This window comes from Ictidomys tridecemlineatus, chromosome 6, assembly GCF_052094955.1.
Source record: "Ictidomys tridecemlineatus isolate mIctTri1 chromosome 6, mIctTri1.hap1, whole genome shotgun sequence".
NCBI classification, from domain to species: domain Eukaryota; kingdom Metazoa; phylum Chordata; class Mammalia; order Rodentia; family Sciuridae; genus Ictidomys; species Ictidomys tridecemlineatus.
Window position 1 is genome coordinate 109,226,726 of NC_135482.1, and position 16,327 is coordinate 109,243,052.

General features: G+C 38.5%; 1 protein-coding gene across 19 annotated transcripts in view; it reads left to right on the forward strand.

Annotated features, from left to right (window-relative positions):
- The first annotated feature begins 564 nt into the window (after positions 1 to 564).
- The window catches only part of Rad52 (RAD52 DNA repair protein), a 29,015-nt gene continuing 13,252 nt past the window's right edge, over positions 565 to 16,327 (forward strand). For 2 of the 19 annotated variants that reach the window (XM_078015507.1, XM_040281178.2), the window contains exons 1-5: positions 10,645 to 10,717; positions 11,370 to 11,471; positions 12,912 to 13,013; positions 15,967 to 16,060; positions 16,191 to 16,258. In XM_078015507.1, coding sequence (XP_077871633.1) covers positions 11,388 to 11,471; positions 12,912 to 13,013; positions 15,967 to 16,060; positions 16,191 to 16,258 — 348 coding nt within the window. In that variant the 5' untranslated portion in view covers positions 10,645 to 10,717; positions 11,370 to 11,387. Of the gene's footprint in view, positions 768 to 6,484; positions 10,832 to 11,369; positions 11,472 to 12,911; positions 13,014 to 15,966; positions 16,061 to 16,190; positions 16,259 to 16,327 lie in introns of those variants that run through there. The other 17 variants (XM_078015508.1, XM_078015511.1, XM_078015501.1 and 14 more) reach the window with 17 other exon arrangements.

Genomic DNA, 16,327 nt, shown 5'->3' on the forward strand with positions numbered 1-16,327 from the left:
GACGTTACCCCACTGTAAGCCCCCCAAGTATCCTAAGCCGTCTGCACTTTACTTCAGGTTCTGATGATTAAACTTTTCAAAACGTTTTAGAAGCACTGCTAATAGGATGTGTAATCGTCATTCATTCCAAGGTGAAGGTCCGGGGACAGCCTAAAGAAGACCTCCACTCCCTCCAGTGGCCACCGAGTCATTTCCCTCCAGTTCTCGTTAATTTAAGAGGCCATCAGGTGAGCACCGGGCGTCTGCGGCAGTGACCGGGCAAGAAGACTTCCTTGGTGAACAAATGTGTACCCACCGCCTCAATTTACTGTGCCTGCCCGCGGCGGATTCTCTGGAGGGTTCCGATAACCATTCTTAGAAAAGTCCTGTTTCCTTTTCCTGCAATATCCCAAGAGTGCAACCACAGGTACTGCGAGGTGGCCGCAGACCCAGAAGCAGCGTTACGGAAGCTGGAGATAAGAGTAAGCGGAAAGACTGGAGAGCCAAGCCCAAGCAGAACGCAGGGATCCGCACTGCGCGCCCAACTTGTTTTACGGCATCCGACCGGCTGCTTTACGGCTCTTTTGTCTTTCCGACTTGATTTACGGCTCCTCCTCCTTCAGTCTTCTTCGCCAAACTTGACAAGGGCCCCTCTAAAGTCTGAACCTTCTTCCCAGGGTCCCTTGCAACTCTTTCCCAGTCTCCTTTGCCAGCTTGTCCCACCTTCTTTCCTTTTGCTTATAGTCCAGATCAAGTTCCCCGGGTGCACCGCGCGCTGCCCGAGGCGCGTAAGTGGGGAAGTGAGGAAGTGTTGGGGGGTGGGGGAGTGGGGGGTGGGGGCGGCTCTCCCCCGGGTGGTTCCGCCCGGGGATTGTGGAGCGTAGGGCCGCTCAGATTCGGATTGGAGCTCTTGGGGAGGCTGTTGCATTTGTCCTGAGTTTCCTACTAGAGACGCTGAATGGCTAGGCCTATCTCATTGGTTAGTGCCGTCCGGAGGGCTCGGGGATCTGGGCTTCTGGACAGTTTGGTTAGGAGGACCCTGACTCACGAATCACGTGCGCCAGAACCCCAGGGTGGAAGGCTGCGTCCGGATCTTGTGGTGTTCCCTGAGCAGCTGGAGACATTGTAAATGCGGTTTGTTGACAGGAGTGTCAGTATCCGAATGGAGTTAGAAGTAGGTAGAAGTTGGGAAGGAATGGTGGATTTAAAGGAAATTTTTGACATTTAGTTTAGCAATGTATTCAACCTTTTTAGATCTTAAAAAAAAAATTGAGACACGATTCATTACATATGCGCTTAAAGTGTACAATTCTGTAGTTTTTAGTATGTGCTCAAGGTAGTGCAACCATCACCATATTCTTATTACAGAACATTCTCATCACTAAAAAAGAAACCTAGAAGCTAGTTAGCAGAGACGTACCTGAGATTACAGGCATGCATCACTGTGTCGGCTTGATTTCACATCACCCTTCTACAATTCTTGTCTATGATATTACCAGCTATATATATGTGTGTGTATATATATACACACACACACACACACACACACACACACACACACACACACGTGTGTGTGTGTGTGTGTGTGTGTGTGTGTATATATGGAATCATACAAGATTTGTCTTTTCCTGTCTGGTTTATTTCGTGTAGCATATTTTCAATACTTTTTGTATTTTGCATGTATCAGGACTTCATTCTTTTTTATGAACTAATAATCAGTTGTATGGATATACCACATTTTGTTTCTCCCTTAGTTGATGGACATTGGTGGTTTCATAGACATTTTTTTTTTTAAAGAGAGTGAGAGAGGAGAGAGAGAGAATTTTTTTTAATATTCATTTTTAATTCTCGGCGGACACAACATCTTTGTTGGTATGTGGTGCTGAGGATGGAACCCGGGTCGCTCGCATGCCAGGCAAGCGCGCTACCGCTTGAGCCACATCCCCAGCCCGTTTCATAGACTTTTAAGGTCTTTAATTCCCCCACAGAACTAGCATTCGCAGGCACAAACATTTTAAGCTTAAGTTCTCAAAAACCATCGTTTGACTCTGGTTTTGGATCAGGCATTTCAGTGGCCACAGGTTTGTATCTTTTAGAGCAGTTTGTTTTTTTAAAAGCCTTATATTCCCAGTTCATCACCTATCAGACTATTAATAATATTGATAACAAGTGGAGATGTATTTGTGGCATGTCTTCTGAAGGTGGCAGAAACTGTCAGAAACTGCTGTTGTGTAATGTATGCTGAGACACTGTTATCCCAGGTATGTTATCCCATCGCTAATTTCTGACTACACCCAGTATTATATATGCAATGTAAGCTTCATGACACTTTCACATCCAGTATAAACTGGTGTAGTTAAGAGATGAGCATATGAAAAGCCTAATTCATCTAGCAATGGGAGAGATTTTACTAAAAATAACTAGTCAGTCTTCATTACTCATGGATTCTGTATTTGTGAATTTATCTACTTCTTGACATTTATTTGTAATCCTCAATCAGTAGTACTCTTGATGCTTTCCTAAAGTGTGCAGAGTTGTTAAAAATCTGAGTTGCCTAATGCACATATTCTCAAGATGAAGCTTTCCTAAGTGTCCTTTGGTGGTATACTTAGTAACCTGTTTGTTGGATTTTTGATTTTTGTGCCCACCCCCCACTTTTTTTTTTGGTAAGGTGAATTGAACCCAGTGGTATTTTATCACTGGGCTTTTTTTTTTTTTTTTTTTTTTAAATTTCTGAAGCTGGCCTGAATCTTGTGATCTGCCTACCTCAGCCTCCCATGTACCTGAGATTATAGGCATAGGCGTACATCACCGTGTCTGGCTTGGTTTCACTTTTTTTTTTTTTTTTTTGCACCAGGGATTGAACCCGGGGCACTTTACCACTGAGGCACATTCCCAGCCCTTTTTTTGTATTTTATTTAGAGACAGGTACTTGCTAAGTTGCTGAGGCTGGCTTTGAACTCACGATCTTTAAACAGAAACACCTAAAGCAGTTATTTATTGACATGTTGAGCAACTATTTTTCCTTGGAGAATTGGTTTAGTATTTACTAATTTAGTGTTCATGGTGGCTGTTTCTAAACATAAGTACTGTGAATAATGAGAATTGACAGAATAACCAGTTTAATTATTGATGAGCAGAAAATCTAGTGTTGGTATTTTTAAGTTTCTATAATTTTAACTGTTTTTTCTATTCAAGGTATTCATTTTTAATTCTGTTTAAGTAGTGTTGGAGAGAAGCTAAAATAGAATGCTTTTCCTTCTGTGTGTGGGGTATGGTGATTGTGCTAATCGTTGGGGATTCAGTGATTAGTGTATGACCCCTCTGTTCTTAAATGGGTGAGTGTGCTAGTACAGCAAAGATGTAATTATAGTGTGGTATATGCTTTGAAATACATCTAAAATGCTATGGAAACATAGTATTAATTCTCTTTAGAGTGTGCTGAGATGCATAAGCCTTCAAGCAAGAAATGACCTTTGAGGACCTTTGAGATTTCTTTCTTTTAACTTAAAAAATTTTCTGTTACGGCAGTATGAACATACATTAAAATATAAGAAAGAAACTCAATGTCTCATTCTTCTCATCAAGGTGGTCTTGGTCTTCACATTAATCACATTAATCTCTGAGTCTCAACAATTCTACCTCCTTTAATACAGATCTAGAGTCTATCTTTTACGTTTCACGTACAAATGTTATAATTAAGCCTTTCTCATTTCCTCTCTGGGTTGTTATAACATAGACTCCTAACTGATCTCTCCCTTGGCTATTCATTGTTGGTTATTCACTGTTAACAAAGGGCTTTCTAAGTTTTAAGTATAATCTTGTTATTCTTACCTTAAAATTTTCCATTACTCTCTCATGACTGACAAAATAAAGTTTTTTTTTTTTTTTTTTTTATGGTGGCTCCTATTACCCTTCAAGATCCTGCCTTTCTTTGTCTTTAATAAAGATGAGAAGAGGTAATATAAAAGAGGAAAATTTCTTTTGGTAACATGACTTGTTCCCTTTTACTTCTTCCTTCCTCTTTCCATAATTAATTAGAAATGCTTTTAAGTTATAAGGAAATGGGCAAGAATAAAAGCACAATTTTTTTCCTAGTCTTGTTTACCTTTTTTTTTTTTTTTTGGTGCTGGGGAATAGAATCCAGGGCCCTGTGCATATTAATTGTTTACCTTTTTAATATCTTGAATTCATTCATTTCTTGATCACAGCCACTTTCTTGTCCAGGCTCTTTTCCTCCTATGACAAGTTTTTTTTTTTTTTGGGGGGGGGACATTTTTATTTCTTTTGGGAAAATATCTATTAAAATTCTTGGGTCATATGGCAGATGTAAGTATAAGAAAGTATCTCGATGATCTGAGGCTTGGTGGTATGAAAAGGTATCTTAGGGCTTAAAGTAGTAATCACTAAAAAAACCAAACCAACCAACCCTGATTATGTCAAAATTTAAAACTTTTCATCACAGACGACTCTAAGAAAATGAATAGGTAAACAGACACCAATCTGAGAAAGGACTTATACCTGAGATATATTAAGAACCAGTGGGGTTCAAGGCCTGTGAAGAATCTACTACTTGACCCTCTGGTACTATGGCTGGTTTTTGGAGTCCTCCTTTTTCATGAAGGATAGTATGTGTTAGCAGGTGGAATGGTTTTATTAGTCTATTTGCTGTCAGCAGTGTATGAAAGTTCCAATTGCTTCACATCCTTTGCTAACTTTTCTGTTGTAATTCTTTTTCTATTTTAGTCATTCTGATGAATGTAGAGTGGGATGTCATTAAGTGGTTTTAATTTTAGTCCTTGATTATTAATGATGTCCAGCACTTTTTTCCTGTTACTGCTTTTTTTTTTTTTAAGAAAGAGTGAGAGAGAGGGAGAGAGAGAGAGAATTTTAATATTTGTTTTTTAGTATTTGGCGGACACAACATCTTTGTATGTGGTGCTGAGGATCGAGCCGCACGCATGCCAGGCGAGCACTCTACCGCTTGAGCCACATCTCCAGCCCCTACTTAAATTTTTAAAAAAATATTATTATTATTATTATTGTAGTTGGACACAGTACACTTATTTTATTTATTTATTTTTATGTGGTGCTGAGGATCAAACCCAGGGCCTTGTACATGTGAGGCAAGCACTCTACTGCTGAGACACAATCCCAGCCCCTAAATCTTTTGCTCACTTTGAAATTGGTTGTCTTTTTTTTTTTTAACTGAGTCATTAGAATTCTTTATTTCAGTCCTTTGTTAGTAGTTATCTACCCATTTTCTTAGATAAACAGAAGTTTTACATTTTGATGTAGTCAATTTATTATTTTCTTTCTTTTTTCTTCTGGGTGCTAGGGATGAACCCAGGGCCTCATGCATGCTATGCACAAGCTCTGCTACCAAGCTAACCTGCAACCTGCTTTTCTTTTATAGTTACAGCTTTTTGTTTTCTAAGAAATCTTGACCACTTTCAGTTTGTGAATATATTCTTTTAAAATTATAGTTTTAGCTTTTATGTTTAGATATATGAGCCATCAGTAGGTTTTGTGAATATTATGGGGTATGACAACGTTAAAATTTTTCTTTACAGATGTTTAGTTATTCTAGCAGCACTTATCAAAAATGCTGTTATATTGCATTTTTGAAGTTAAGATGACAGTTTAAATGGTGCTTAATTTCTGGGCTCTCTTTTGTCCTATTGGTTAATCCTTATGTCAGTACCATATGAAATTTATACCGCACTGCTCTGTTGACATGTCATCCATGTCCTTTTTTTTTTTTCCCCCCCAGTCCTGGGAATTGAACTTAAGCCCTCTACCACTGAGCTACATCCTTAGCATGTTTAATTATTTTCTGATTGAGAGATTAGATTGGTAGAGCTGTGAATTAGATTGATGTCTAAGTGATGTGACCTTTCAGAGAATGTACCCGGAAGCACATGATATGACTATTATTAGTTATATTAAGTTTGAATACTTAATTGAGGTGATGTCTGCCAGATTTCTCCATTGTAAAAAAGAGTCTTTTACCCCGCTCATTCTTTACCTGCAAGAACAGTAGTTTATTTGAAGATGACACCAGCACACTCTTGATAGAGGAAAGAGAACATAAGATAGGAACAGAAAGACAGTCAGCAAAAGATAAGGTATCAAGCCAGTTCTAACCACACCCAATTCCAACTGGGGAACTTTGGAGCTAATAGAGGTCGTGGCTCAGTGTCATCCTACAGAAAGGATAACAAACTTAGGTTATTTGAACACCAGTACCTGTCAGTCATAGTTTGAGGGCTGCTGACAAGGGGAATCAACTTTCAGGCACTTCTAAGTTGCCATGAACATGGGGGAAATATAGGCTGTGGATGCCAAGGAAAACCTCTCAGTTAAAGAGATGCAGATATTGGCATTTAGAAGTCAGGCCAGAGTGGTAAGAGCTGAAGGGACAGTTTGAGTGTCTATAGTGTCTGCTGTGATAACCTAGAATCTCGAGCTTGAGGCAAAAATTTATGTGCTCTTATTTTGTCAGGAAGCAGAGGTGGCGGGAAAGGAGAGTGAAGAGAGAAGCAAGTTTAAGTCAACTCAGGGGTGCATTTCCAAGTTGGCCACCCCTTGGTAACAAGTACAACTGATTGCTTGACCTCCTAAAGCTGTCTCCCAGGAGGATGTATAAAGTACTGAATCCAGGACAATACACCAAGAGAATTTACCCCTCAGCTTCTGTATGTCATTGGAGAAAGATTTGTTTCATGGTACATTAACTCCCTGGAGCATCCAAATTGTGTGTAGGTGGGTATCAGGTGGGATCTCATAGGCTTCCTCAAAGGCAAGAGGGAAGCCAAAGGTGGGAAGTGAGAGGCATCCAGCACGAAGGAAGTAAAAGATTGCAGGATTGTGCCTGTGTACTGGAGGTTAGACCTATATATATTTTGTCAGTCCATGATACCTGGGGTGAAGAACATGACAATAACTTCAAAATTGACAAGGCCAAAGAAGATTTGAGATTTTGCATAAAAAATGTCTGATGTATTTAGATTCCATTTGTATTTAACAAATATGTACCCACATACACATACAATACCCAGTCACAGGTAAAAGAAAATAACAGCTATCACATGGTGGTGGGATCCCTTGGAATTTGACCTTCTCCCGTAGTCATCGATAAGTTTTTAAACCTTTTTACAGTAAAGATATTTTAATTTTATAATGAGAAAATGGCTATGGACACTTTTAGGAAGGAAGGCGAAACAAAATTTTTTTCGAAGTAAAAGAAGTTAGCAAAAAAAAGAAAAGATACCATGTTTACTTTATGGTAGGGATAAGATTGTATTTTTCTTCAAGAAAAGGATGAATCTTTTAAGATTGTTTAGAAAAGTAGAAACAACTGTCTTTTCAAATGTGAGAAATGTAACTCTTAAAATAAAATTAGTTTTTAAACAATTTAAAAATGTACTTTTTATATCCTGCATTGTGCATTTTTTCATTGATTTAGGCATTCATTCATTTACTTAGACAACAGCTGTTACCAAACACTTCTTGACTCCCTGCCTTGAGCCAGGATCTCTGCTAGTCACTGGTAAAGAAGAATAAGATTCCCTGTCTTCTTGGGATTCATTTTGAAGTGAGCGGCAATGGATTGTGAGATAATATTCATCAAATATTCAAATGCTTTCTTACATTTCCCAGCCTCCATTGCAGTTAAGTTGGGGCTTTGTATGTGACAGGTTTTCTGCAGTGTACTGTGACCAGAAGAGATCCATGCCACTTTTGGACTTTGGCAGCTGTGATCTGTTGTGACTCCTCCAACTTTCTCTACCCCTTCAGTGATAACCTTGGAGGCCACATATGCTAGATGACACAGCTATAAGATGGGCAAGGCTACTATGCTGCATCAGACCTGGCCTGACTGAGATAAATTTTATACCTTTATTGTGGTAAAATATGCATAACATAAAATTTTCCATTTTAAACATTTTTAAGTACACAATTCAGTGGCATTAAGTACATATACTAAGTGTGTATCTTTGTAACAGATAACAGTTCATTTGAAACTTTGTGCTTATCCTCTTGTCCAACAACTATTTAGTATCCATAGAAAATTACTCTTGTAAGCTATTATCATATCATTTTAGTGCAGTCAACTTAGGAGGGTCTTATTAATATTTCCTTTTACAGATGAAATTGGGGCAGATAGAGGTTAAATTATTCCCCAGTTTACATAGCTTACCTGATGGAGCTGGCTGTTTAACATATCTGACTCTACACTTTGAAGCATGCTTTATACCAGTGGTTGGCATCTCATGGCCTATGGGCAAATCTGCCTTTTGTTTTTTTAAATAAAATTTTAATAGGATACAACCATGCCTATTCATTTATGTATTGTCTTTGGCTGCTTTCACACTTTTTAAAAAAAATATATTTAAATATAGCATTATGACATGATTCTTTTCTTTCTTTCTTTTTTTTTTTTTTAAAGAGAGAATTTTTTAATATTTATTTTTTAGTTTTTGGCGGACACAGCATTTTTGTTTGTATGTGGTGCTGAGGATCGAACCTGGGCCGCACGCATGCCAGGCAAGCGCGCTACTGCTTGAGCCACATCCCCCGCCCTGGCTGCTTTCACACTTAAGATGCCAGAGTTGAGTACCTGTGACAGAGTATATTGCCAGAAAATCTAAAATATTTACTGTGAGGCCCACTATAGAAAAAGTTTTGTTGACTTCTGCTTTATAGAATAGATATTTAAAATTTTTGGGGGGAGGAGTACTGGGGATTGAACTCAGGGACTCCACCCCTGAGCCATATCCCCAGCCCCATTTTTTGTATTTTACATAGAAATGGGGTCTCACTGAGTTCCTTAGTACCTCACTTTTGCTGAAGCTGGCTTTGAGCTCCAGATCCTCCTGCCTCAGCCTCTTGAGCTGCTGGGATTACAGGCATGCACCACTGTGCCTGGCTATTTTAACTTTTTATTAAAATAATACATGCACATATGTGAACACTGAAATACTACCAAAAGTTTTATTTTGTAGAGACCCCTCCTATACTGTTCCCCACCCCAGTCCCAGGCCTCTGAGACAACGTGGCATTTATTATATTGACATAGTAAACAATATTCTTATTCCCTCTTTCTTTTAAAGTATTTAAAAATTTAATTTATCCATAACTAGAAATTTATGAGATACAGTGTGATATTTGATGCATGTATACAATGTGTAATGACCATATAATAGTAGTTAGTGTATCCATTACCCCAGACCTCCACTCCTTGTTTTAAAAATTGTAGAAACTAATTATTGACTAACCTAGTTAATTATCTTAGTTTTTAGGCCAGTATCTTAGTTTTTAGTAAGTTATAAATTATCATTTTAGCTGAAATATATTTTATGATTATTTAAATAATTGTGTGCATTTTCATTATAAAGTATGCAAGGAAAATCAACATGAAATTATCATTAGCTAACATTTATTTAGTATTTACTATGTGCCAGGCACTATTCTAATGTACTTTCATGCAGTATTACATTTATTCTTTACAGTAGCTATAGGACATATAGGACATCTCCATTTTATAGATGAAGAAATATCATTTAGAGATTGTGTGACTTTCCCTTGGTCAAGTGCCTACTGGTGTGGTGGAGCGAGGTTTCCACACTAGAACTTGAACTCTTAAACATTAATATAAAGCCAGATGGATTAGTGTACTATCAACAATCATAAGTTAGTAGTTCTATTAGCAAATAATCTGAAGATTTAAAATATGTAAATTTTCTGGGGCTGGGATTGTGGCTCAGTGGTAAAACACTTGCCTAGCCTATGTGAGGCACTGGGTTCCATTCTCAGCACTATATATAAATAAATGAATAAAATAAAGGTTCATCAACATCTTTAAATAAAAAAAATTTAAAAAGTATGTAAATTTGCTGAGGCTCAATTTTGAAACAATTTCATTTGAAACAGGTGTAGGGCCGTTGGGTAGTGGGTCAATCAGCATGGATGGTTTTTCTGAGGGTAATTCTATTTTCTAATGGACTTTATTAATTTGCCTAATCTCAGTCTAGTTCATTGGCTTTTAAACTTAAACCTGCAGCAGAATCACCTGAAAGTCTTCTTGAAGCCCAGGTAACCATTTTCAGTAATTCCTGAAGCATAGCGTTTCTTAGCATGTCTGGGATGGAGCCTGAGAATTTGCATTTTCCCAAGTGTTGCTAAGTACTGCTGGTCCAGGGTTCAAACTGGCTTCTTGCTATTTCTGTTTTTTCTGAATGCCAGGGATCTTATATATTGCCTCCCCTTGATCTTTTTTCCTTTCTTTTTCTTTATGAGGTGGAGTCTCACTGTGTTGCCCAGGCTGGTCTTGAACTTCTGGGCTCAAGCAGTCCCGCCTCAGCCTCCTGACTGGCTGGGACTATAGGCTTGTACCTATTTCCTGGCTCTGTTTTTTCCTTTTAATTAGTCTTCTTCCTTCAGCTAGTGTGTAAACTCCTGGAAAACAGCAGTTCAGTCATGTGGCTCATATTTTTTTTCCACCTGCCAGAGATCAGGGTCATGTTGCCCAGGCAGTAGGTAATTCTTTTGTTGTTGTTGTTTTTTTTAATAACATTAAAGAGTCAACCCCCTGCTTTATTGAAGTATTACTGACAAATAAAAAGATAAGATATACAAGGTGATTTTTTTCTTTTTTTTGAGATGGAGTCCCTTTGTGTTGCCCTGGGCTCAAGTGATCCACCTGCCTCAACCTCCTGAGGAGCTGGAACTGCAGGTGTGCACCACACAGTCAGCTACAATGTGAAGATTTGATATACATTGTGAAGTGATTACAAGTAATCAAGGTGGTTACCACATCCATCACCTAACATTACCCTTTTAGGCAGTAGTAAGTTGATTTTTTGCATTCCCTTAGAAAGTGTTTGTGTAAATTTGATTTTTTCTTTTTTTTGGTTTGGTACCAAGGATTAAGCCCTGAGGCACTTAACCACTGAACCACATCCCCAACCCTTTTTATGTTTTATTTTGAGATAAGGAAGGTCTCACTAAATTGCTTAGCGTCTTGTTAAATTGCTGAGGCTGGCTTTGAACTTGTGATCCTTCTACCACTACACCTGCTGATTTTTTCAGTTGTAAATGTAATATATTCCTGTTGTAAAGAACACTTTTAATAGCATCACTAGAAGAGAAAAATGTTAACAAAAAGGTAGAAGCAGACTCTAAAGGATTTTCAGTGGCTTGGCAGATCACAGCTAATCACTGAAGAATCTTGTCTTTTATTGGAGCAGTGTTAGAAGCACATAAATAAAGCAACTCAGAGATATCATACATGGGGTTTTTATCTGATTTTTAGTAGAGTTTCTTGCCTTTTATCTTAAGCATTCTTTAAAATCCGCTTTTTTTTTTTTAATCTTTTATTTATATAGAAGCTAACCAGAATCAACATGTCTGCAACTGAGGAAACAAATCATGGAGGACATGACAGCCATCTTCCTGCTGGTGGCAACTCTGTATTGTGCTTTGGACAGGTAACGGTGTTTTTTTTATTTGTGGATAGACTGAGGTTAAGTTAGAAAAGTTATAGTGAAATGATATGTATGCATAAGCTCTTACTGTAATTGGCACCCCCCCTCCTTTTTTGTCCTGGGAATTGAATCCAGGGCCTTGCCTATGCTAGGCAAGTGTTCTATCACTGAACAACATACCTGGTTTCTCCTTTAGAAGGCCTACTTAGGGGTCTTTGCTGAATTTTGAGTACATTTTGGCATTTTCCCATTGAAAGATAAAAGACATACTTTAGATGTATATTTATTCATTCATGTGATAGAGATTTTGTCATATTAATATGACATAAAATTTAAAATGAAGCAAAGATTGTATGTGGAAGGTCTCTCAACTTCCCCATTACTCCTATCTGTATGTCACTGAGTTGGCTTTCTTGGAGACATCCAAAATTATTGGAATCATGTCTTATTCTATGCATGGAAAAGAGAATCTTTCTTTGTCCACCCAAATTATCTTTTTACTAGAGTTTATTGGTAAATATTTATTTTATTTAAATAGGGCAAAGGGGCTGGGATGTGGCTCAGTGATAGAGTGCTTGCCTTTCACGCAACAAAGCCCTTGGTGATCCCCAGCACCACACACACACACACACACACACACACACACACACACACACACACACACAGAAAGAAAGATAAAGGAAAAAGCCCAAACTACAAGTGGAGAGTGCAAATGGAGGTAAGATTTCCTATTCTCTTTTCCTTTTCCTTACTTCCTTGCCTGCTTAAACGTATACAGACTCTGAGGTGGGAAGTTTCATTTCTTGATTTAGCTGGAGAGGGCTGAGGGTTTAGCTCAGTGGTAGAGCACTGGCCTGGCCTGTATGTAGCCCTGGGTTCCATCCCTAGCACTGCAAACAAACAAAAACTCTAAACCCAAAAACCTAATTTAAGCTTGAGAAAGTTTAATAAGGGTGGCAGTAACTGATAACTCATTAGTTCTCAAAATTTGGTTCTGGGACCCTTGCGGGTTCATAGGACCTTTTCAGAGTCTTATGAGGTCAAAATTAATTTCATAGTAACATTAATGAAACATTATTGGTTGCCTTTTTCACATACCTTCTTTCATGAGTGAACAGTGGAGTTTTTTAGACTGTATAATGTAATGGTATCGTTGCTTTGATGGCTAATAAAATGTGTGCCTTTAAAAGTTTCTCAAAGTTAATTCCTGATATTGATAGGTATAACCCACATAAACAAAAACTCTGGGATCCTCAGTACTTTTAAAAAAAATTTAACTAATACATTAAAATTATACATATTTATGTGGTACCATGTGATGTTTTGATTTATGTGTACTTTGTGTGCTCAATACTTTTTAAGAAGAAAGGGTGCTGCAAAAGAGACTCACTGATGTGAGGAATGGTGGAAATGTTAAATCTGGTTTCCCCTTCTGGATTGTAGTGCCAGTACACAGCAGAAGAGTACCAGGCCATCCAGAGTGCTCTGAGGCAGAGGCTGGGCCCGGAATATATAAGTAGCCGCATGGCTGGAGGAGGCCAGAAGGTAGGGGAGGCGTCATGCCTGGACGATCTTACCACCTTTGGGTCCTCATGGATTCAGAAGGTTCTTATTCACTATTACTGGATGTTTCCTAGTGCCTTTGGATGGATGGGTTCCAGCCTTCACTGTCATAGGAAGTGGCCCAAGCATTGCCTTGAGACATATAACTGCCATGTTAAGATTTTTATTAAGTCCTTAAAAAATGTTCCCTTTGTCATTTGCCTCTAATTTTATTACTACTAGTATTATTATTACTACTGCTGCTGCTGCTGCTGCTGCTACTACTAATTCTTCTTTTTCCTCTTCTTCCTCTTCTTTTTGTGGTACTGGGATGAAACCCAGGGCCTCTTGCATACCAAGCAAGCTGCTCTACCACTGAGCCACACCTCCAGCCTCTAATAGTAACTGCCACGTATGTTTTTGGTCTTCCATAAATATGTTACTGAGATTTGTACCTTTTTGAAAAATGTGGGTTTTGGAAACTATTAGGAAAGTGGATATCTTTCCCCTCTGAGGCTGGTAACTACTTTCAGACAGACCATTATTTATAACTGAAAGAGACTTTGAAATACATTCATTAAGAATTTCTCTAAACAGTTTAGTCAAAAGGACTAAGTAAATTTTTATTTACATTAAATATGCCAAGAAATTTTTTAAAATTAATTTTTAAAATTTATTTGTTTTAATTGGTCATACATGAGAGCAGAATGCTCTTTGATTAATTGTACACAAATAGATGTTCTCTTTGGGTAGTGGATGCTGAACGGAGAGTGAGGAGGCATGGGAAAAATGGAGGAACTTTGATTGGGCAAAGGAGAGGGAGAGTAGGAAGGATGCATGGGGGCAGGAAAGATGGTGGAATGAGATGAACATCATTATCCTAGGTACATGTGTGATTGCACATATGGTGTGACGCTACATCATGTACAACTGTAGAAATGTAAAGTTGTGCTGCAATTGTGTACAATGAATCAAAATGCGTTCTGCTGTCTTATATACCTAATTAAAATAAATAAGTTAATTTAAAAAAAGCAAGTGGAGCACAATTTTTCACTTCCGATTATACACAAAGTAGGGTCACACCATTTGTGCAATCACACATGAACCTAGGGTAATGATATTCATTTCATTCTACCATCTTTCTTATCCTCATGCCCCCTCTCCTCCCTTTCCCTGCTTTGTCCAATCCAAAGTTCCTCCACTCATCCCATACTCCCCCCATTATAGATTAGCATCTACTTATCAGAGAAAAGATTCAGCCTTTGTTTTTTTTGGGTTGACTTACTCGCTTAGCATGGTATTCTTCAACTCCATCCATTTACCTGCCAATTCCATAATTTTATTCTCTTTTACTGCTGAGTTATATTCTATTGTGTTTATATACCACGGTTTCTTTATCCATTTATCTATTGAAGGGTATCTAGATTGGTTCCACAGTTTAGCTATTGTGAATTGTGTTGCTATAAACATTGACGTGGCTGTGTCACTGTAGACGCTGATTTTAAGTCCTTTGGGTTATAGACCAAGGAGTGGGATAGATGGGTCAAATGGTGGTTCCAGTCCAAGTTTTCTAAGGAATCTCCACACTGCTTTCCAGATTGGTTGCACCAATTTGCAGTCCCAGCAATGTATGAGTGTGCCATTTCCCCCATATCCTTGCCAACACTTGTTTCTTGTATTCTTAATAACTGCCCTTCTGACTGGAGTGAGATGAAATCTTGGAGCAGTTTTGATTTGCATTTCTCTAATTACTAGAGATGTTGGACATTTTTTCATATATTTGTCGATCAATTGTATATTATCTTCTGAGAAGTATCTGTTCAGTTCCTTAGCCCACTTATTGATTAGATTATTATTATTATTATTTTTTGCATGTATGTTTTAATGTTTTTGAGTTCTTTAAATATCCTGGAGATTAGTGCTCTATCTAATGAATGTATGATAAAAATTTGCTCCCATTCTGTAGGCTTTCTCTTCACCTCATTGATTGTTTGGAGTCTTGCTAAGGAACTCAGGACCTAAGGGCTGGGATATAGTGGTAGAGCACTTGCCTTGCATGTGTGAGGCCCTGGGTTCGATCCTCAGAACCACATTAAAAAAAAAATAATAATAAATAGGGCTGGGGATGTGGCTCAAGCGGTAGCGCGCTCGCCTGGCATGCGTGCAGCCCGGGTTCGATCCTCAGCACCACATACCAACAAAGATGTTGTGTCCGCCGAGAGCTAAAAAATAAATATTAAAAATTCTCTCTCCCTCTCTCTCTCTCCTCTCTCACTCTCTCTTTAAAAAAAAAAAAATAAATAAAAACAAAGATGGGCTGGGGTTGTGGCTCAGCGGTAGAGTGCTCGCCTAACACATATGAGGCACTGGGTTCCATCCTTAGCACCACATAAAAATAAATAAATAAAGTGAAGGTATTGTGTTCAACTACAACTAAAAAGATATTTTAAAAAAATAAAGATATTGTGTCCATCTGCAACTAAAAAAATATTTTAAAAAGAACAAAAAAAGGAACTCAGGACTTAATCTGACATGATGAAGATTTGACCTACTTTTCTTCTATTAGACGTAGGGTTTCTGGTCTAATTCCTAGGTCCTTGATCCACTTTGAATTGAGAGTTTTGTGCATGGTGAGAGACAGGGGTTTTATTTCATTTTGCTGCATGTGGATTTCCAGTTTTCCTAGCACCATTTGTTGAAGAGGCTATCTTTTCTCCAATGTGTGTTTTGGGCACCTTTGTCTAGTATGAGATAACTGATAGCCAAAGCAGTCCTTAGCAAGATCAGTGAAGCAGGAGGCATCATATTACCAAACCTTAAACTGTACTACAGAGCTGTAGTAACAAAAACAGCATGGTATTGGCACCAAAACAGACATGTAGACCAGTGGTACTGTATAGAAGACACAGAGCCAAGAAATTTTAACTAAGTTTTTCCTTAAAATTACTTTTTCTAGGTGTGTTACATTGAAGGTCACAAGGTAATTAGTCTGGCCAATGAAATGTTTGGTTACAATGGCTGGGCGCACTCCATCACACAGCAGAATGTGGGTGAGTATACTCCCTGGCAGTGCTGTCTGCTTATTTTGGTGTGGTAAGGCAGGTGGATTTGGTTGCCAGCAAGAGGAAAATGGGTGAGTCACAGGGATCCTCTTCAGCTGGTTCTCTTTCCCCCTCCTAGATTTTGTTGACCTGAACAATGGCAAGTTCTACGTGGGAGTCTGTGCATTTGTGAGGGTGCAGTTAAAGGTGAGGGTGATGGAGCAGACCTGCTTCCTGGGAGGATTGGGGGGCAGGTAGTCAGAGTGAGTAGGGAGG